Genomic DNA, 21,065 nt, shown 5'->3' on the forward strand with positions numbered 1-21,065 from the left:
TTCAGTTTCCATGGTTTTGTATAGGATTAAGCCTGTATAAGCTTCTCTGGTTTTTCTTACCTTTCTGACAAACTCATCTTCTTTCAGGAACTGGCCGTGAATTTCCGTTTCGATGAGCCTAGAAATGACTCGTCGCTAGCGCCGGACCAAGTGGCTATATTTTTTAGGAGCTGAGATGCTCGTTCAGTTAAGGTGGCCGAACACAGTTTGCGCGCGCTTTACAGATTCTGTTAGTGATGCTATTAAGCGCGCGCTAGGGTTGTGGTACGTAAATACGGCTGTCGATAAAGTGATCCCTCAATTTCACATGAAATGGATAATAAAGGTAAGTTTTGATCCTACATAACTAAGTTTCTCGTTTCTGGACTCTTTTGCTTTTCTTTCCGAGCAAAAAGGTCATTCACCAAGACCTTTTGCATGCTTTTCAACTTTGCCATGAAACCCAATTAAAGCCACGCATGCGCATTTGACCAAAACATTGCGACTGGTTGTTTTCGTGGAAATGAACTGTTTTCTAAGGAACCGCTCATTAGAATTTCGTAAAATTTGGCATGAAAATAGTTCCCTAAAAGCGTAACTCGCCTACAAAGAGAAACCTAAATCTAACAGAGGGTATCTTCACAAAACATTAAAATGCAAAATCAATATTTACAGGAGATCTGTCTGTTAAAATTACATGAAAATAGTGCAACTGTGTCAGTGTTTTGTGAGTTTATCTGGATACAAAAAATGGAAAAAATCTAATGAGTACATTTTCTAAAAATAAAGGAAACCTACAATATATGGACGTTTAATAGTTTGCTGCGTTGCCATGGAAACGGTACTTAGCTCGACAAGACGTACGAAAATCCATTCTTTCTTAGTTAGTCTTACACCATACCAATTTTGGGCGCCCAGAAGTACATAGTTTCCAAATAACGTCTTCTAACACCTGTACACTAAAAAACTGTATTCGGCCACCTTAAATAGAGCAAATTTTCGTGGTTACTGGTCAATTAACCCGGAATGGTAGTACGAGTATTGGAATTGACTGTTCTCTTGAGACAAAACTCGGGATGTTTTTTTCTGGTAGAAACCGAGGAATTCATGTTAAATTCATCCTGTGAAATGTCACATACAAAATCAACAAATGTTGGCCTTTTGGGCGACTGGAGGCGTACACTATCATTTTTTTTTTTTCAAGAAAACATGCTTATCCTAACTTTCGATTTAGCGAGTTATTCTCATCTGAAAGCATGTTATTCTAAGTCACATAAATGCCAAAGAGAGCATGTGTTAAAACCACCAAACGCGGCAAGACCTCCGCTATTCGATTATTGACACTAACCCAATTAGTTTGCAACAATTTCAGTATATAAGGGTCCGGGTTACTCATCAGGAAGGATTAGTTGAAACTGCACTTCGGCTCTTTGAAGTTTCACCATTTCCAATTAGAACTTAGGCATTAGGATTTTTTTAAATCAAACAGCCAATTGCGCCACGACCGGTACAAATAAGGCGCCCCAAACCTACAACTAAGTTGGTTTCTTTGTTTCTGAGCTTACCTTCATTCTAATGAAAGTTAATTCAGCCTAAATTAGCGTCAATAAACCTAACTTTTTTTCACGAATTGGCATATAGGAGCATATGGTAACTAAAGCACATTCTTAGAACACCAACTCATGTTTTTTTTTTTCATGTTACAACAGGTTAGACTAATGTTTTATGTTTGTTTGTTTTTTTCTTTGTTCTTTTTTTATTTTGTATTTGTTTATTTTTTTTGTTTTTTTGGAGGGGGTGGGTGGGGTGTATTACCTGCATGTTATTGAACTTTTTAATCAGTAATCTTTTACTGGCTAAAGAAATGTTTTTCAACAACTTTTTTTTTGCTGTTTTAGTTGCCTTCCGTAAGTGGAATAAGTCCACCAAAGGTTATTCTTAAGAAAGCTGGTTTCCAGCCTGAGAACTGTGGAGAACCTAAAGGTGAAAGTGTGGAAGACGGTACAAGAGAAGCGTACAGAAAAGCAGAAAGTTGGATCAGAGAAAGTGAATACAACTGTTGTACCATTGAATCAAATAACGTGGTTAAATTATGGAAAGCAACTGAACCTCAGGTGAAACTTCAGAAAACCGATAAAGGCATCATTTTCATGTACCGTTCTCCCATAACTGTCGAATATCCTGAATAACTGCAAAAATGATAAGCGACTTGTCGTATTTTATGTAATTAAGAATACATTTTTTTGTGGCATCAAGCATTCGCTGGCAAAAGTTAAACAAATACCAAATAAAGAGCAGTGGTGACATTAACTAAACAAAGACAATTCAAAAATAAAAGGACAGAAAAAATTGAAATTTGGGAGCTAATTTCTACGGCTTGTTTCTATACGTGACTTAATTCGAAATATTTTATTTCTCGACAAATGAAGAGCTCAACTTATTTGAAACCCACCTTAGAATGGTGGTAAAGTGGTTAACAGGTCAAAATTTCCATTAGACCTTTGGAAGATGACATGCTTGGTTGATCTCTTTGTTGTTGTGTTGTTGCTTTAGACAGGAAACTTTACTCAACGTTGCCTCTCCACCCAGGTGTATTATGGGACCCGGCGACATATTGCGGGGGGTAACCTTGCGATGGCCTAGTATCCCATCCAGGGAGCGTAGCAATACTCCTAGTTGATTCATGCTACTGAAACCGGGTTAAACGCCCACCGTACGGTCCACTTAGGCTTGAAGTGCGACTTTTAATTTCTTACCTTTAGAACTGTCTGGGTTATTCCTGACAGCCTTTTCGAGAGACCTTCAATTACGAGAAAGATTGAAAAAGCCCTGAGCAATCCAGCACACCGAAACACGCTGAAATTTACTTTCTAAGCCAAACAATCTCTTTTCCTGTTCACGGCTGTATCCATCTACAATGTCGCTCTTTTGGCAAACTAGGGAGGGAAACGTCAAAATGGTTTATATTATTGTTAAACGATAAAAATACGCTCTTTTCGAAGTAGAAATTTCAGCATTGTTTTTTGTTGAAGTTGCTCTTTTAATTTTCGGGGTTACTTTAATCATTCAGCCGTGTTGCACTGCTGGTAATTACTCCAGATATTGCGGTTGAAATTATAGCGAGTTTAGCATATTAGTTCGTTTCATTGTGCTTGCATTTTATTTAGAGAAATAAGATGAATTCTGTAGTGAAAGTCAATGACAAGTGACACTTTGCCGTATTAGCCTGACTTCCTGGAACTGTCTAGATTATCTTTCTAACTAGATTTTACAAGCGATACAGTCGAAACCGAGTTAGTTAATATCTTTCAACGTAATATATATTTTTTTTTCGTAGACTTAATCTTAGTTATGCTGATCAAAAGTTGTTTTCTTCTGGTACCAATTCGGTGTGAAGCAAAAGTTCACTGAATTGGTTTTCAAGTAACAACAAGAGATTGTTTAGGTCTGATCAGCCCGTACTTCCTTGAGTTTTAACCTTCAGTTAACCTCTTGACAGATCTTGCCTGAAAAAAATTCGTTTACCCATTTTTGATAATTTTTGGTGTAATTCCGCCGTGTTTCAAGCTGAATTTATACCAGTTGATTTTTTCCTTAATTACTTTTACTTCATATTATTTAGATAACGTACTTTTTATCTGCAAGTGATTATTGAACGGAAACATCTTTTGTACGGGATCTGTTGTACCGACGCGTACAGTTGTTTTAATAAAGGTTTCGTTCTTGGAGGCACGTACCAAAATACTTTGTGGAAAAAGGCGGAAGAAGAAAGTTGTGTTCTTTTTTATAGTGTACTCTTATGCAATTTTATTTAACGTTTGATTTCTCTCGTATTTAGTCCGAGAGTGTTCGTTTGCAAAAGATAGAAATGTTCCTTGTAATTTTTATGTTGCTCTCCTTACTTTGTTCCGTCCAGATTTTTTGGGAATGACTTTGAAAATTTAAGAAGAAAACCATTTCGGCTGCTTCAACTCCGTCGAAAGAAAATATATTGATAGTTTTTGTCCGCAAGCGCACCTTTGCACGAAGACTACTGCGCAAGGCATAACGTTAGCCTAAATTTCCGATTGAAGAGATTTTGACAGTTGAATGGCAGTTCCCGCCAGTTCCCGTCTGGACGACATAAAAGTAGTGAGACTAAATCCTTCATTGCCATCTTAACTTGGTCTTGTTAAACAATGTTGTTCTAAGTCTAAGTGTGAACAAATAAATAGTTCAAAAAGAAGCAAAAAGGTTCCTTGCTCTGTTATATCCTAACTAAAAGAGTATAACATTGTATCCAAATCACATTAACCAATTCATCGACCTTGTCGTTTTATACAATCTCATTAGTCCGCTATCTGAACACATTGGTCCAACTCTTATTATGAGGTACAAAAATGCTTTTGCTCATGTTTTTGTCGAACAAATTACTACAATTTACGAAGAAGCTACCCTTTAAACACCAACCTATTAGATCTTACTCGGCAATCTTTACTGAGGCAAATCGGCCTTTTCGTTGTGTAAACTTACTAAAAGCATTTTTACGAGGTTTGATTAGCTTCATCTTTATATATCGTTATTATGGTATTTTTAAAACTAAAAAACGTGTCTCAAGTACGAGATTAAGGGAGCGTTCGATTGACCTTATTCTGGCATTGGAATACATACAATGATGACAAGAAATCCCTTTTGTTTTGGAATTAGTGGAGTACAAAATCGCTCTTTTAAAAGTTGTCACGTGTTAGCGATAGTTTCCAGAAAAGTCTTGCCAAGTTTACTTAAAATGAATAATGTAACAGTTATTCCGCTTATCCTTATTCTAGAATACGGGCAATCGAACGCAACCTAAAATAAGCAAATTCAGTAAATACCTGTGAAAAATTTATAATACGGCGTGTAAACTCGAAAATAAAGAAATTATGGCAAGCATATAGTGCCCACAATGCCCGGGGATAGTTTTCAAGTATTTTTTAAATCAATCCTTTCACTCTTGATTTCTTGATTGAGTTCCTATTTAGGAAAACCTAATATGGAGTTGTAGGCACAAAGAGAATAAACCGTCTGGTAGCCACTTTCAGAAAATTCTTGAAAATAAATACGAAACTGAAAAATATATTGCATTTAAATCCAATAGAATTGTTTCTTTTCGCAATGAATGGAAAATCTATGAAGAATTATTTTTAAGTGGCTATAAGTAATTCTTCATTTTTAGTTAATTATGGGATGGCTACCTTTTAAGTAATTGAACACAAGTACACACCTAATTTATTGTGCCTTGAGAAACTAAAGTGGTAGTATTGCGAGTGACTATAAAAATTAATATGCGTTTTTTATACAAAAACTGTACATGGCTACTTTATCAATCTCTCCCTGCGCTTTAAGTCAGTTTGTTGAGTATTTTAATTTACAATTAATTCTGAATTTTAAATAAAGGATGTTGAATGGCAAAAAAATCTATAAATGAATAAATGAAAAGGAAAGGCAAAAAGAAGTACGTAACAAAAGAACAAAGGGTAGAATTTTTTAAACATTGTAATTTCTATTCTGTTTCTTTTTACATGTAAAATAATGCTTTTTCTCCCACTCTGTCTTTTTGTAGCTGTTGTCAGTGTAATATTATGTACAGCGTTCTCAAATAGAGATTTAAATATCTACTTTAAAAAAATTAAGATCCTCAATGAGATGCTCAATGGCACATGCTGTATAACGTCATCGAAAATTGCTATTAAAATTAAGGATTCTCAAATCGTCCAAAGCTGCCTTTATTTTTCAATTGTTCAGGTTTGATTAATGTCTAAACTGCCCTAGCGGTAGTTGATTTCTGGTAAACGAACTAGTTTTTTTTCTGTTGACAGAAATTGTCCTTCGTTGATTTTATGATCACCATTTTAACTTCCGAACACAAGAACCAATTCCCCTTTTTTCTTGCAAATTAAAGGGCTTCCGATGTAAACGAACCACATCAGATTTTCTGTCCTTGATAATGGATATTCACGAGAAAAAAAGGAAAGAAATCTATTCTCGACTAGTGCCGCGAAATTAGATTTTGCTTAATCGTTGATTATTGAAGGTATACCTGTTGTTTTGCTGCTTGGTTACATGGGAAAACGCTACTCAGGCTTGTAGACTAGGACAATGTGTCTTCTTTGCAAGTAAACGTTCACGCTAGCATGCCCGAGTGTTTGTAACTTCAATGTACACCATGCCCACCCCACCCCACAGAATACTGTTACAGTACTTAGCAAATGACCTCATTTTCACATGCCTGTGTTGTACGTCAAGTCTTGTAATCCATAGGACCACCAGGAAACAAATTGTTAGGCTCTTAACACAACTAATTATTTCTCAGCTTCCTTAATCGTCAAGTTTTCACTTCATTTTATAACTGCTGCTGCACAAAAGGATAGTTTAAAACCCTTGTCAGGTTCTTGTTGTGCCCTAGACCATGATACATGCATGGCAAGCCCTCCAGTCCTTGTTTTCTTTTTATGTATATATTTTATTATTCTGTCTTTATTTTGTTTTTTGCATTGGGAATTGTTTCACTATTTGCAGAGTTTGAATTTATGCATTAAATGCTAAATTTTCGAGGCAAAAGAATAGAAACAGGAAAGTGGGAACATTATTACAGTAAATAAGACTAAAAGAAAGAAGGAAAGAAACAACAACAACAACAAAAAACAGAGGCCATCCAAGCTGACATACACTGGCTATATACCAGTGAAGACATCCATCAATGGCTTTTTTTGTCCTGTTAATGAATACGTTATTGTATGTCGTTAATCACTTATCTCTATGGACAAGGGCTCAAGATGGGTTTACTAAAGAAAGTGACACAAAATTTGCATGGGGAACTGGAATCTTACAGTGTCTGTCTTTATACAGTTGTAGCAAGAGATTCCAATTTAAATCATAGTTTTTTAGCACTTACAATAATCATAGGTGTCATACATGTAGTAAAAGGTGTATTTCATGATGCACTGATACACTGTAGTTGACCTTGCTATACAAGGATGTGGTAGTATTTTGAAATATCAATTTTTTTATTTTTTTGCTCCAATGGTATATGTAGCTTTAATTTGTACTGCAACACGCTCAGATTTGTAGTGAAAGAACATACAGCTATTCAGTTGTTAAACCTCTCTGAAAATTAATAGGAAGCTGGTGAAATATGTGTGTTACAGTTGTCGTGCTAGTGCAAACTGTCCCAGTCTTATTTACTAAACGAGAGGAAGATAAGGATCTACACTTATGATGAAAAGGATCCTGAGATCTTCATAGACTCTTGTAAACTGCCATACCTTTATATTGTTATGAATGACGGTTGCAGCGTGCTAGTGAAGGTAAGAGCTTTACATCAGCACTGATCTGATGTAAGTCCTGAACACGATACATTAATAGGTTGACTCGAGTGTTCACTACTTTTACATCTGCTTATTCAGTATTAACCAACTGATTGAAGAAAAAAGAAGTTTAAGCTTAGATCATTGTGTCCTCGTCCCAAGGTTTATAAATGGGTGCCGTCAAACTGGAGAAACCAAGGAACTGTTGGGGATGACCCTTCTGATGAACAAACATTTCATTGTCCACCTCTGTAGCATATGGGATTTTTAAAAAGGTCATTAAAGGTGTTAGCAGAGAAACCTAAGATGATTTTGGTGGTTCTGGTGTTGGTGGCTCTAGTTTCTGATCTTCAACGTTGCTCCAGTTCATGCTTTTAAAGAATGCATGATCCCTGATCCATGGAAACTTGCCACCTTTGTAGCCAAGTCGGTCTTTTCGGTCCTTCTTGAGTAGCTAGAAACTAAAGCAACGGTCTGCCTTATGTGTTGACGCTACTAGGTTAAATTACAGCACAACCATGAAGGATGTAAGATTGGATAGGAATATGATGAGGATAAAGTACAGCTATTAACCCTATGTAGACCGGTGGGAGCACATTCTGCCCGCGGCGCGTGGAACTTTGAATCTGTTTCTTTTGAATACAAACTCCTTAACTTACGTATGCTTGAGTTTCATTTATTTATGGGAACGCTATTCATAGACACTTCAACATCAAACTGCAATACATTATATGTTCACAGAAATTTAACCAATTTACAAATTGGAAAGCCTGATTTAGATACGTTTTACGCCCAATTTTAAACCAAAACTTGTATCCGTTTCTTATTTCCAATTGTAACACGTTTTAAGTCTTTGCAATAAAATTGTAAAAGCCGCTTTGTACTTTCCTTAGATGTGGCATATGGACGCGCTGTGTGAGCTAGAGCCCCGAACATTAAACACTATTGTTAGATGAAGATGTTTAATCCACGTTTTTTTGTTGGAAGTATGTTTCGATTTCAATGAAACAGATCGGTCACCATTATCAATTTGGGGTGTGGCTTTACATGATGTTTGTCCGCACAAATTTTAGATTGGTGTGTCGTGCAGAAATATTGGAACGTTTGGGCGGGGCTTACGTACAAACGAAAGTAAATGAAGCAGAATGCAGTGAGTATTTTGACTCTAAATAAAATGGACTGTATGAATACACATCGTAGTTTTTCTAACCACAACAGATAGCACTTACATGCAGAGCCAGCTCCCTTGCCGCAGCTGATAAAGAAGCCCAGCAGCTCAGATCAGCTGGTTAATTACATCCATTTTGAAATCACTGGTGATCCTGGGAATCTGATTGGTCCAAAATGGTGCAATTTATTCCCAAATTGCACCATTTTTGCTCTAAATCGCATCCTTTCTTTAGCCCATCAAAATGGAAATGAAGTAACACAAATAGAATATTAATATTGACAATGATACTCTGTGATTTCAAAATGGATGTAATTAAGTGGTAATTGAACTTCGTGTCGTGCAATTTTGGTCTGAAATCATACTTGTGATTTCAAATCAAACTCGCGCTGCGCGCTCGTTTGATTTTGAAATCACGCGTATGATTTCAGACCAAATTGCATTCCACTCAGTTCAATTACCAATATAAATTTGGATCTTCAAAATCGATGCTTAAATACAAATCTGTTTTAGATTCTCCATCAAATGGGCGCTAAAAAAAAGGCAATTAAAGCAATGATTATTTTAATTAGCTAATATATCTGCAATGCTATACGCTATTGCTTTTATTTATTTTCCATAAACACAAGCAAACAAAATATACATTAACGAAAAAGAAATTAAAAGGAAGTGGTTAGGGGGTCTAAGAAGGAACCTTGAGTTTTATAATATTAGCACCAACCTTAGTTTAATACTTCACTTATTTTAATAAACGTTAGGTTACAAACATTTAACATGACATCAACTGTGGAATCGCTACGCCAGGTGTGATAGTTTTTGAAGATGTATTTTTTTAAGTTTTAATTTAAAATAGAGTAGAGAGATTGAGTTCTCATCATAGAAGGAGTGAAAATACTTCGGCCTTTGATAGGTTATGGCGAACTGTTTTGCATTAATTTTGTTGTGCTAAAAGGTGAATTATAAGAATGACCTTTTCTTTTATTGAATGCATGAGCTGAACTGTTTAGAGAAAATAATTATTAAAGTTTTGTTATGTTCAAGTTCACACTGCAACCAGGTGTACAATCAGACATGGCTTTTAAGTTACATTCATCAATTTTCAAACCAGAGTAGCATCAAACCATGTCTTATTAAACTTTTGTAATCTAGTCCTTCCAGATTTAGAAGGTAACGAATGTTCTGATAAAACGAATTTAAAGATTTTTTTCAACTCCTATTGAGTGCCTAAAGGTACGGTGCTCTGAACGCTTCTGTTGGCCAACCGGTGGAATGAGTCATGATTGCGCTCCTAGCCCAGTATCCCTAGAATTTAGTGTCTCCAATGACGGTAATCCCACTCAGGTTTGTAAGCTCCTGTTTATAGCAAATGTAAGCTGGAATATCACAACCTTAATAAAATGGCTCCCATACTTGCCCTGCACTACCCTTTTCACGTTAAACGTTACTAATGTTTTCGCTACTCGCAAGAAACACAATTGACTACATACCGATCCGGTGAGCATCATGAATACCGTCACACCTATAGTGACCACCAGTCACAGCACGAATCATATGGGTCATGTAAAATAATCTGAAATAAAACTGACCTTGGTCAGCGTCGTGTATTTGTAAAGCCTCGTTCTGGAGTAGGCCTCGTTTTCACGTAGAATGTGCCCTCGCGTCAGCGGGCTTTCAAGTTTTTGTTTGCTGATAGAATAAATCTGTTGGATTTGACGACCAGTTCTGCTCTTTTACGGTACTCTTAAAACGGATTACTTTACAGTCAAAAGCAGTCGACGAGAAAGAATAGTTGTTCCGGAGAAATACCTGAAGCGCACATTTCCGGTTTTCATCGCTTTTGATTTCGTAGATAAAGTTCTTAAGTTTGACCATTCAAATTGACCATCGAAGTAATACATTGTTCAGGTGCTCATCATTATGCCCTATAGATCAAATGCGTCTTACTATTTTACTCTGTACTGTTCTTTATTACCCCTGCACGCTAATGTGTTTCTACTGATGAAATCCTAATGGTTCATACATTTAAATCAACGATGTTGACTAGTGGTGTTCTCCTTTCCCTCCTTTGTTGCAATATACGAACATCACCAGAATTATGAACAATGAACTCGCATTCTACAACCGCCAAGAAACAACATCCTTTATTCATTACGTACCAAATACCCGTTTTTATACTCTACCTCTGGGGCCATATAAAATGATGTCCCACAGACCGCATTCTCTTGTATCTCCTCAAAAGGAGTCTTGCCATAATAGGCTAGACCAAAGTCCGCAATCTTTATGTGCCCACATCGGCTTCTCGGTACGTACTCAAGTTTTATATCCCTGTGTTATGAAAATAATAATAATAATAAAAAAAATACAAATGAGTTCATTGAACCGTTACCTTGCGGACTTTCAGGATCAATTCCAAGGAAGAAAAAAAAACTTACAAAAAATATCACAATTATAATACAAATTAAAAAACCACAGGTAAAGAGAAACCAAGCCAGGGATAATAGTAATATGAATTATTAGCATATACCACACAAGTGAATAGTGCATTTCGCGCTTGCTGATTAGCTAGTTCGGGGGTGATTAGCCAAGTACTATTCACCTCCACTTCGGTAAATAATTGTTAAATAATGATAAAGTTATAATGAAAGTACTAGGCTATCCCCCAAAATGTATCGAGGACGAGGCAGGAGCAGGTTACTTCCCTTCACCTAACCAATATCCGTTGTTCAAATATAAGTTTTTGGTCACACGTTGAGCATGTCTTCTTTGAAAGAGGAAAGTGCACTAAAACAGTGGGTGAACTGTCCAGAACTGTGGACAAAACTGTGGGTAAACGTCCATCCCCTACCTGTGGATTATGCCATTAAGGTGTAAAAATTCTAAGCCAGAGATTATCTCAGCGATGTAAAATCTAAAATAAAAAAGTATCATAAGTAACAGAATATTTCCTCATAGCATGACGCCCAGGTAACTATTTACCCTTGGGTCCGTTGTTCCCTTTTACAAAACTTAAGCTCCATCCATACCAATTAAGCCAGGTTAAACAAAATGAAAATTTTTAACAGAAAGCTGAACCATTGACTTTGACATAGGATTCAAGTAAACTTTAACTTATGCATTCATTTGTGCTAAATCTGTAGTCGACAAAAATCCGAAAGCAGCTTTTATGAAGGAAACAATTTTAAGCTGTGTTTAACTAAAAACTGAGCTTTTAAACGTGTTTAAGCCTTGTTGTGAATTGGGCATTACTCAAGAGCTAATCATTACTAAAATTATAGGGTGGATCTAGCTTCGACAAAGATACGATTCCTCGCTCAATAATTTTCCTCCATTTTTTCCTAACAAAGTGTTTACATCTCAAGAAAAGCTGTCTTATATCAGTGGATAATTTTTAGGCAAACTGTATTAATTCATTACCGTCTTCTTTGAACGTGCTTCATTTGTTTTGCTTTGTTAGCTGTTGAGCCCATTTAACGTTCTGTTTTTGTTCATTTTATTTGTGTTTTGTGCGCGGTTTGTCTTCCAAATAATTGACTCTCCTCTTTTGTTGTTCCTCCTGGTTTGTTCTTCGTTATTTTTCAATTAGGGGAGCACATATGTTATATATACACACATATTATATTGTGTTCAATTTGCCTGTCAACTAATTTTTAATGTTATGGATCAGACATCTCAAAACAACAATAATTTATAAAACGTTTGCGATTTTTAGAGTTTTACTTCGTTGTTGTTGTTGTTGTTTTCTCAATTCTGCGAACACAAAATTTATAATCATCCTTATAAGTCTGTCGATAAACAAGCCTTTGAAAGATCCATGTGTTTGTATTTCATACAAAGGTTATTTTGTTCTTAACCGCATTTCTAGTATAGTAGGACATCGCACCTTGCTTCCGATTCACTATACCGGTATCTCCCCTTCCTGTACAGGTGTGAGTGGAGGTCTCCTCCTTCCATATATTCAATAATGAGACATGGTTGCTTTTCCTGTTGGATGGAGATTATGAGTTAAGCGGCGTCATTAGTAGAAATATGCCATTTTCTAGTGACTTGAGAAAAACAAATTGCAGAGATTTTTATAGAGAACGTAAGTTGTATTCAGGAATTCGTTATTACCTCGTTGACAAATTCTCCCCGCATTTCCATAAGGAAATGATTCCATGTAGAGCAGCCTAGCACCATTGCTTTCTTCTCGCAATTGTACAGATGTTCGTTTGATAAAAGCATTTGTTTTACTACGTACGAGGTGCTTGTTGTTGTATGTTTGTAAAACAACACCTAAGATGAAAAAACACCTGTGTTTACTTCATTATGCCTGGTTTACAATGCTGACGTTTGTAGAAGCACAATGATCAAAACGAAAATGTCCTCGTTTAGCAGTAAGTACAAGTACATAGGGGAATGCGTATGCCTGCTTTAAGACGGTGCCTACTTTTCTTACTGCGCATACGTTCTGCGTATCTCGGGATACTTGGGTTTCCTATGGGTGGTGCCTACTAATACAATTGAGCCTCCCGTAAGCGGACACCCTTGGAACCAAAAAAAGTGCCCGCTTACGATAGGTGTCCGCTTATAGGAGGTGAAAAATGTAGTGTTTGTATGTAGCCGAGAACATGACCAAGTGTCCGCTTACAAGAGGTGTTTGCCTACGGGAAGTGTCCGTTAGCGGAGGTGCGACTGTACAGGGACATTCTTTGTGCGGTTTAAAACTATGCGAGAAAGCAGAACTTAGCAAGTGCTCCTAGTATCCAATACGAAAATTTGGGGTAAGCGTGCATTTTTCAGAGATAACGAAGTTTGAATTTGGAAAAATACGCCATACATCTCTTTGTATTTTACTGTTTCTTAGAACAATTGTTGCTTTTAAAATTATCACTAAAAAAAATTCGTGGTTGCTCCCAATTTTATTTTTCGATTTAAAGAGCCCTTGTTAAGATCTGCTTTCACCACATAGTTATAAACACACAATATAAATTCTTTATTAATTGGGACCGTCCTTAATTTCAATTACTTTTAGATCTCCCAGTCTTAGTCAGCTCATACTACAGGTATTTGGGACTGAGAAAGTATATGATCTAAGCTCTTAACATAGTCTTAGCTTGGAGAAGGCTTCTCTGTGCTCTTTTCCTGAAACGTAGAACAGTTATCCTACACTCCTCATTAATATATTGAAAAACGACGATGACTATATTGATTGTTCCATGTGCTAGATGCTAATCCAGCGGAAGATTAACCTGCGATCAACGCTGTTTTTCGCTGAGAAGAAAGAGGAAAAACCGTTGTCAGCCAATTCATGAAAATGCACTGTTTATGGAAACACCAGAAAAGTTCGGTTTCTAACGTTTCCACACATGTAAGAATTTATCGGGGTGGGGGGGGGGGGGGGGTAGAAGAGGAGGGGAAGAGAGGGTGCAGGATAGTAACGTTACACTGCTTTTAGAGGTTGTAGCTTTATATTTTCAGGTATTCAATATTTGAGTTAATTGTTTTAATTTAGCCTCTACTAGCTGCTTTGCTATCTGTGGGTTTTCAACTTTTATTTACAATCATTTCAGTATTTGAATAAAGTTGTTCTTGTCGTTACCATCCACACCTGACCTTGGCATAACTTACCTTCCCACAACCACCCTGTCCAAGCATTCTTTCAAATTTGAGATGTTCTGTGCTTTGGATCCAATTTCGATGTTTGGGTGACGCTGTAAGTTTCCGTTACTCCTCTTCTTTTCTCCTTTTGTTGTACTTCGTATCAAGAGTTGTTTCCAAAAGCTTCCGCTTTTTTTCCTTGAACACTGGACAACACAACAAAAACAACTGTTTTTAAAAAATTTACACACTAGCTATAATACAACCAAGAGCTCTTCAATGTTTTTATCGCCTTTAAAGGAAAGGCAAATAACACTTTGTGAATGGTTCCTTTCTTTTACGGGTTGACAAACCTTTCTCTCTATTCCCTTGTCGATAGGCAGTGTTTAGCGCGTGTCGGACTTTTGTTTTGAAGACCGGAAGGTCGTTAGTTCAATACCAGGTTTGTCTCTGCATTGTTGTGTTTTTCTTTAGACAAGAAACTTTGCGCAACATTGCATCTCTCACCCAGGTGTATACACTAGTTATGCAATGGTTTCGAGTGGTATACCGTGAAATATCCCAGTCGTGACTTCATTTTTCTTAGAGTGTGTATACAAAGAAAAAAAATCAAGTCACGAGTGGGATATTTGTAGGCCGCGAGGAACGGCGAGAGTTTTTCATGGAATACTACCTGTTGCATGCTGCAGAATATGCAATGGATTTCTAGCTTTCTGATTGGCTGTATTCTCCATGGCATGGGATAAAAATGGGTACCGGGGACATACTGCTGGGGGTAACCCTGCGATGGAATAGTATTCCATCCGCGCGGGGTACGTAATGGCAATACTCCTATTTGCTTTAGTTTACGGAAACCGGGTTTTAAAAGCTCCAGCCGTGTAGGCCACTTAGACTCACAAGGCGAATTTACTTTTCTGACCAGTTAGTTAGTAGCTTGTAATTACGTGGTTTACAAACGACTAAGATAATGCGACTTTTAAAAATTCGTTTCCAAATTTCTCACGTTCATCCTTGTAATACTCGCATCTTCCTCCAGATATTAGGCACAAGTTTTACTGGTTGCTCAGCAATTGCCTACCTTTCTTTGCGGTTTCCTCTTGTTATCAAATTCCCTGCCCTCGTCAGGGCGATTTGACTGCGCTTCCGTTGCTTCTGGTGATGAAACACTTGAAAGAAACAGTTGAAAGGAAAGTTAATTTGTTGGGAGGGCCTTCCTGCATGCAAATCATTTTTAAGAGCGTGGTTCTCTCGTATTATAACGATAAAAGTGAGCGTATTTTCTGTGTGATTGGCCAGATAAAAGCAATATTGGCAACTAATGAGTCAAATGAATCTAGGGATGGAAATTAAAGGTGAATGGCGAGATGGAAATACTACGGAAAAGCTTCGTGCGTCCTCCTAATTCTTCGCGCACACTTCTACCTTCGAGGTATCAGTGTTCACTTTTTTTTTAACGTTTTGGTCTGCGCTCAACAACTGAAACAAACATTTTCGTTGCCATGGACACAAGAAGTTAATTTGATAATCTCACGGTAATGCCAGCTTTTTTAGATATCAAGTGTTGTGTTTACTTGGTATGAATTCTCGTATATATATAATTAAACTTTAAATTTCTTTGAGCGCAACCAAATAAAAGTAACAGTAGATATCCTTTTCTATGTTTTTCAAACAAGGCTCTTTTTTAAGGTTCTGGGAAGCAGCAGAAACATAGAGCGAAAAATATATATATATTGTGTGAGTGCTATAAGAAGTGGACAGTTTCCGCAATGTTTTTGTTTGTTTGTTTGTTTTTATCGCTTTCCTAGTTTGCTTTACAAACTAAGAGCACCAATAGTCGGCAGGCTAATGAGATACAACAGCTCTACAACATGTTCTTTTGTCCATGGGAAATCTACACAACAACTCTTTACAGCTCGTTTTTCTGTTTCATGGAAGGCAATGTTAGTCTACGTTGTCTTCTTGCCTTTGACAAATTTTGGTTCCTGTAATGTAATTAATAACGTTTGTAACAGCAATAAAAGCTGTGAAAAAATGCGCGAAAACCATTTTCGCTGGCAATCGAACAAGTCCGGTTGCTTTGTAGAATTTCGCGTCATAATGAGTAAAAGTACGACGCGCGCGCAAAAGAAATTCTTACTTTCGCCGAAGAACTCAACGCAGTACTTAGCGTACTTTATTACATTTCCTTTAAGCTGAGCAGTTTGCGTGGATATCAATCAAAGAATTTGGTAACTGTGAAGGAAAGAGAATATCTAACAAAAAATAATTTGTTTGTGTAAGTACTGCATTAGACGACTTTGTAGGGAAATGAGCGGTAACCAACCTTACAGTCTACAATTTCTGCTAAAAATTCTAATCGCCTTCATCGTGAAACACAGAGCAGCTGAGATAATGTTTCACCGAACAAAAACATTAATTGTGTTGCGGCCTTTGAAACTGGGTGAAAGTGTAAATGATTTTGAATGCTTTTTCTTTGATTTGCGCGCAAACAAACAAGAAAACCAAAGGAAAAAAATAAAAAGGAAGGAAGAGACAACAGAATTGAAAAGAGAGAAAAAGAACTAAAGACAAACATGCGATGGTCGACAACAAGCGTATATGTTCAAAGTTTGAAAAAAAAAAAAACAAGCGACCCCGATGGGTTTTTAAAAAGAACTCTTGTTGACGCTTCTTCTATGAATCGCGCTGAGCATAGCCGGGCAGCCAGTGTACGCTATCTTCTGCCAGATTAAGTACAGTTGATGCTTTTTTATGATTACCATTAGACTTGCCAGTCCTGGTGAAGAGAGGATAGCAACCGGTATCCTCCTGTTAGCCCATTGCTTTAAACAAGGGATCTTCACACCAATACTTTTCCCGTTGATATAGTTGATTCTTTGCTCAATCTTGTCACTGTTTTGGTGCGAGCTAAACCTGCTTCTGTAAGTTCAGCGTTGACATCAAAGAAATAAGTCAGTTATATTTCCACTGATGCAAGGGTGCTTCATTGATACAATGTTTTGTGCACTGCAAAAATCGAATACGTTCAAGGCTTCTCAGTGTTTCTATGATAAATATCAATAATGGTGTAAGAAATCAGTTACGCGGGGTGGGAATTGGTGAGGATTTAGAAATGTGGTCCGTAAACGTGCTTGATGTATTACATCATTAAATGCAGGCGATTTTACACTGAGATAGATAAGAACAAAAACATCAAAATAAACTGAAGCAAAGAATTGGAATACATACAACGATGACAAGAAATCCCTCATAAGAGGCTTTTGGAGTACAAAATCGCTAAAAAAAATTGTCATGTGTTAGCTAAAGTTTGCAGAAAAGTCTGCTCAAATTAACTTAAACGAACAGGGAAGTGCATGCAGGGCCAGTATCGGAGCCATTTTATTAAGGGTGTGCTATTGCAGCTTGCATTTGTTATAAACAGGAGCTTACAAACTTGAGTGGGATTACCGTCATTGGAGACACTAAATTATTGGGATACCGGGCTAGGAGCGCAATCATGACTCATTCCACCGGTTGGCCAAAATAAGCGTTCACAACACTGTACCTTTAGGCATTCTATAGGAGTTGAAAAAAACCTTTAAACTCGTTTTATCAGAACATTCATTCAGCAATCACTAATTTAGTTGCCTTCTAAATTTAGATGGACTAGATTACAAAAGTTTTATAATTAAGTTATTTTCTTTACACAGTTCTGCTCATGTATACAATACAAGAAAAGGTCATGCGTACAATTCACCCTTCAGCACAACAAATGCAAACTGACAATTCTCCATAACCTATCAAGGGCCGAAGTATTTTCACTCCTTATATAATGATAGCTCAATCTCTCTACTCTTTTAAATTAAAACTTAAAAAAAAATTACATCTTCAAAAACTATTGCAACTGGTGAAGCGATCCCAAAGTTGATGCCATATTACATGATTGTAACTTAAAGTTTAAGTTAATTATTTAACTGATAGTGGGGCTAACATTATAAACCTCAAGGTTTCCTTCTTTTAATTTCTATTTCGTATACTTTTTTTTGTTTGTGTGTATGGCAAATAAATAAAAGCAATAGCGTATAGCACTGCTGCTACATTAGCTACTTAAAATAACCATTGTTTCAATTGACGTTTTATTTAGCGCCCATTTGATGGAGAATCTGAAACATATTTATATTTAGTATCATTTTTGAAGATCCAGTTTTACCAGCTGATCTGAACTGATGAGCTTCTCTGTCAGTAGCGACAAGGAAGCTGGCTCTGCATGTAAGTGCTATCTGTTTTGCTTTTGGAAAACTACGATGTGTATTCATACAGTCCATTTTATTTCGAGTCAAAATGCTCCCTACATTCTGCTTCATTCACTTTCGTTTGTACGTATGTCCCGGCCAAACGCTTTAACATTTCTGTACGACACAACGAGCGAAAATTTGTGCGGATAAATATCATGTAACGTCACACCCCCAAATTGTTGAATGGTGGCAGAACTGTTTCATCGAAATCAAAACATACTTGCAACGAAAAAAGTGTGGATTAAACATCTTCACCTAACAAGAGTGTTTAATGTTCGGGGTAGCGTTAACCGCTCACACAGCGCGCCCATATGCCACATCTAAAGAAAGTACCAAGCGGCTTTTACAATTATATGGCAAAGACTTGTTTTAAAACGCGCCACAATTGGAAATAAGGAATGGATGAAAGTTTTGGTTTAAAATTAGGCTTTAAAAGTATCTATTTCAGTTCGGTTTTTTCAGTTTATTTTATTTACACTTTGATATAGTATTTACATTGTGTATAAGAACATGGGAATAAAATAACAAATAAAAGGAGAAAAGAAAGTAGTTAATGGTTTTGGTAGAAGTGTACGGTGGTCAGAGGAGATTAGCGTTCGAGCTAACCACCGCTATATTATAAATGCTATTATTATTTGGTGCCTTGGCAACTTTATCTATGCATACAAGTGTATTAATGGCCAACTTAATCATTCTTTGGACATTAGAAGAAAGAGTGATATGCACTCCTACAATATGCGCAATAACGATACTATCAAGCTCCCCAAAATCAAATATAATTGGGGAAAACATCATTCGCGGTACCACTGTTTCAGAGACTTTAATGATTTAGAGAGAACTGTAAGAAACTCAGCAAGTTTTCCAATTTTTAAGAAGTGTCTTTTTTCTGCTTTTTATAATTAAGTTTTTGTTTTTAATCCTTGCAGTGTGTATGTTGTAATTATTTTTATATCTCGATTTTAGCTTAAATTTTTTATATTTTAATTGTATCATATATATCGATTTTAGCTTATTTTTTTTATATTTTAATTGCATCATATAATATACATCTAGTAATAGGCCATGTAATGTATTGCAGTTTGATGTTGCAGTGTCAATGAACAGCGTTCATGAAACTCAAGCATACGTACGGTGATTTTTGTTTTACTATTGCGGTTTTGTGCATTTGCAGCACAATCAGAATACTCCCTTTTACTTGCAAGCTGAAAATGTCAGGCTTACAGGCTTGCAGTGATTGACTGTGTCGTGATTTTTCTTGAACTTGAATTACAACGCCTCTGCTGACGTATATTTAACTATTATTTCACGAGCGCGCGTTGGATATGAGATGAAAGATAGCCAATGAGGCTCGTAGCGCCGAGTTGGCTATAATCATCCCATATCCAACAAGCGTGAGTGGAATAATTTTTTTATTAAAAACAATATAGAAAAATTGCTAGATTTTGCTGATTTTGATTTGCAAGAACACTGAGAAGACAACTTAGTGGTCTCTATTTCTCGTGCATGGTATAATGGCTTATATACCATGGGGGCTAAGCCAATCAAATCGTTCAAATTGCATTATACAATGATCCAGCTTTTAATAGAACGTATTAACCCTACATAGACCGGTTTTTTTCTCTAAACGACCTCATTAAATTTTTCCCAGATACATTTTTTGAAAAATTCCCTGGGTTTCAACGCGTTTGCTCAAATATTCAAAAGATTCTGATCCAAAGTCGCACGCCGTGGGTAGAATCTGTCCCCCCCCCCCCCCCTCCCCCCACCAGTCTAGATAGGGTTAATGGCTGGGATTAATTCTCGTCATATTCCTATCCAATCTTACATCCTTCATGGTTATGCTGTAATTTAACCTAGTAGCGTCACCACACAAGGTAAGCGTTTGCTTAAGTTTTGATTTTATTTTCAATTGTTCTAGCTACTCAAGAAGAACCGAAAAGACCGACTTGGCTACAAAGGTGGCAAGTTTCCATGGATCAGGGATCACGCATTCTTTAAAAGCCTCAACTGGAGTAACGTTGAGGATCAGAAACTAGAGCCACCAACACCAGAACCACATGTATAAATCTTGGGACGAGGACACAATGATCTAATCTGTTCATGTTGTCCTTCAGCAGCATGGTTAAAATATATAAAACTGTTCAATTGAGGCCTTACATAGCCTGTGAACAGGCTACGGTTGGGGATAGGACGAAAGAAAACACCGCGAGCGAAGCGAGCCGGGGGGAAACTGTGCCGAGAGGGGAGCTGGCCGAGGAGGAACTGGGGGGGAGGAAGGGGGCGGCGCCAGCTTCACTCGGCTCGCTTCGGTCGCGGCCTTTTCCTTCGCCGTTTCCTTCGCCCTATCCGGCTACGGGAGCCTGTTCACAGGCTAGGCCTTACATTGCTGTTAAAAGTAAAAACTAATATCCAAGCTTTCGCCACGGAATATTTTCTCATCCCTGATGATGCCGTTGATCGGCGAAAGCTTGGATATTAGTTTTTACTTTTAACAGCAGTGTAAGGCCTCAATTGAACAGTTTTATATACAATGATCTACGCTTAAACTTCTTTTTTTTTTCAATCAGTTGGTTTTTACTGAATAAACAGATAATATATATATTTAGCGAAGCCTAAAAGCGGAGCTCCAATTTTTTTCATAGCATTTATAGAAATCTGCTTATCGTATGAACGTATTATTATTAGCGCATATGCAGCAAACTGCCCATTAGCAATAACAATAACAATGTAATACAGAGGGCA

At 37.0% G+C, this 21,065-nt stretch overlaps 3 protein-coding genes across 3 annotated transcripts in view; 1 reads left to right on the plus strand and 2 right to left on the minus strand.

Moving 5' to 3' along the window:
• Positions 1-3,707, plus strand: part of LOC146489891 (uncharacterized) — a 51,966-nt gene extending 48,259 nt beyond the window's left edge. Inside the window, exon 10 of the mRNA XM_085084580.1 lies at positions 1,878-3,707. Coding sequence (XP_084940706.1) covers positions 1,878-2,168 — 291 coding nt within the window. The 3' untranslated portion in view covers positions 2,169-3,707. The remainder of the gene's footprint in view (positions 1-1,877) is intronic.
• The window catches only part of LOC146489888 (hsp70/Hsp90 co-chaperone CNS1 homolog), a 187,430-nt gene that overhangs the window by 102,843 nt on the left and 63,522 nt on the right, over positions 1-21,065 (minus strand). The window lies entirely within an intron of this gene.
• LOC146489894 (RAC-beta serine/threonine-protein kinase-like) lies at positions 9,526-14,231 on the minus strand. Its single transcript, XM_085119208.1, has 6 exons — positions 14,080-14,231; positions 12,583-12,744; positions 12,353-12,453; positions 11,318-11,380; positions 10,653-10,797; positions 9,526-10,042 (listed from the first exon to the last, which is right to left on the minus strand). Exons 1-6 carry the CDS (start codon positions 14,104-14,106, stop codon positions 9,992-9,994), a joined length of 549 nt encoding a protein of 182 aa, XP_084975334.1. The 5' UTR covers positions 14,107-14,231; the 3' UTR covers positions 9,526-9,991.

Source organism: Pavona decussata, unplaced genomic scaffold (genome assembly GCF_977016875.1).
Source record: "Pavona decussata unplaced genomic scaffold, jaPavDecu1.1 SCAFFOLD_2, whole genome shotgun sequence".
NCBI classification, from domain to species: domain Eukaryota; kingdom Metazoa; phylum Cnidaria; class Anthozoa; order Scleractinia; family Agariciidae; genus Pavona; species Pavona decussata.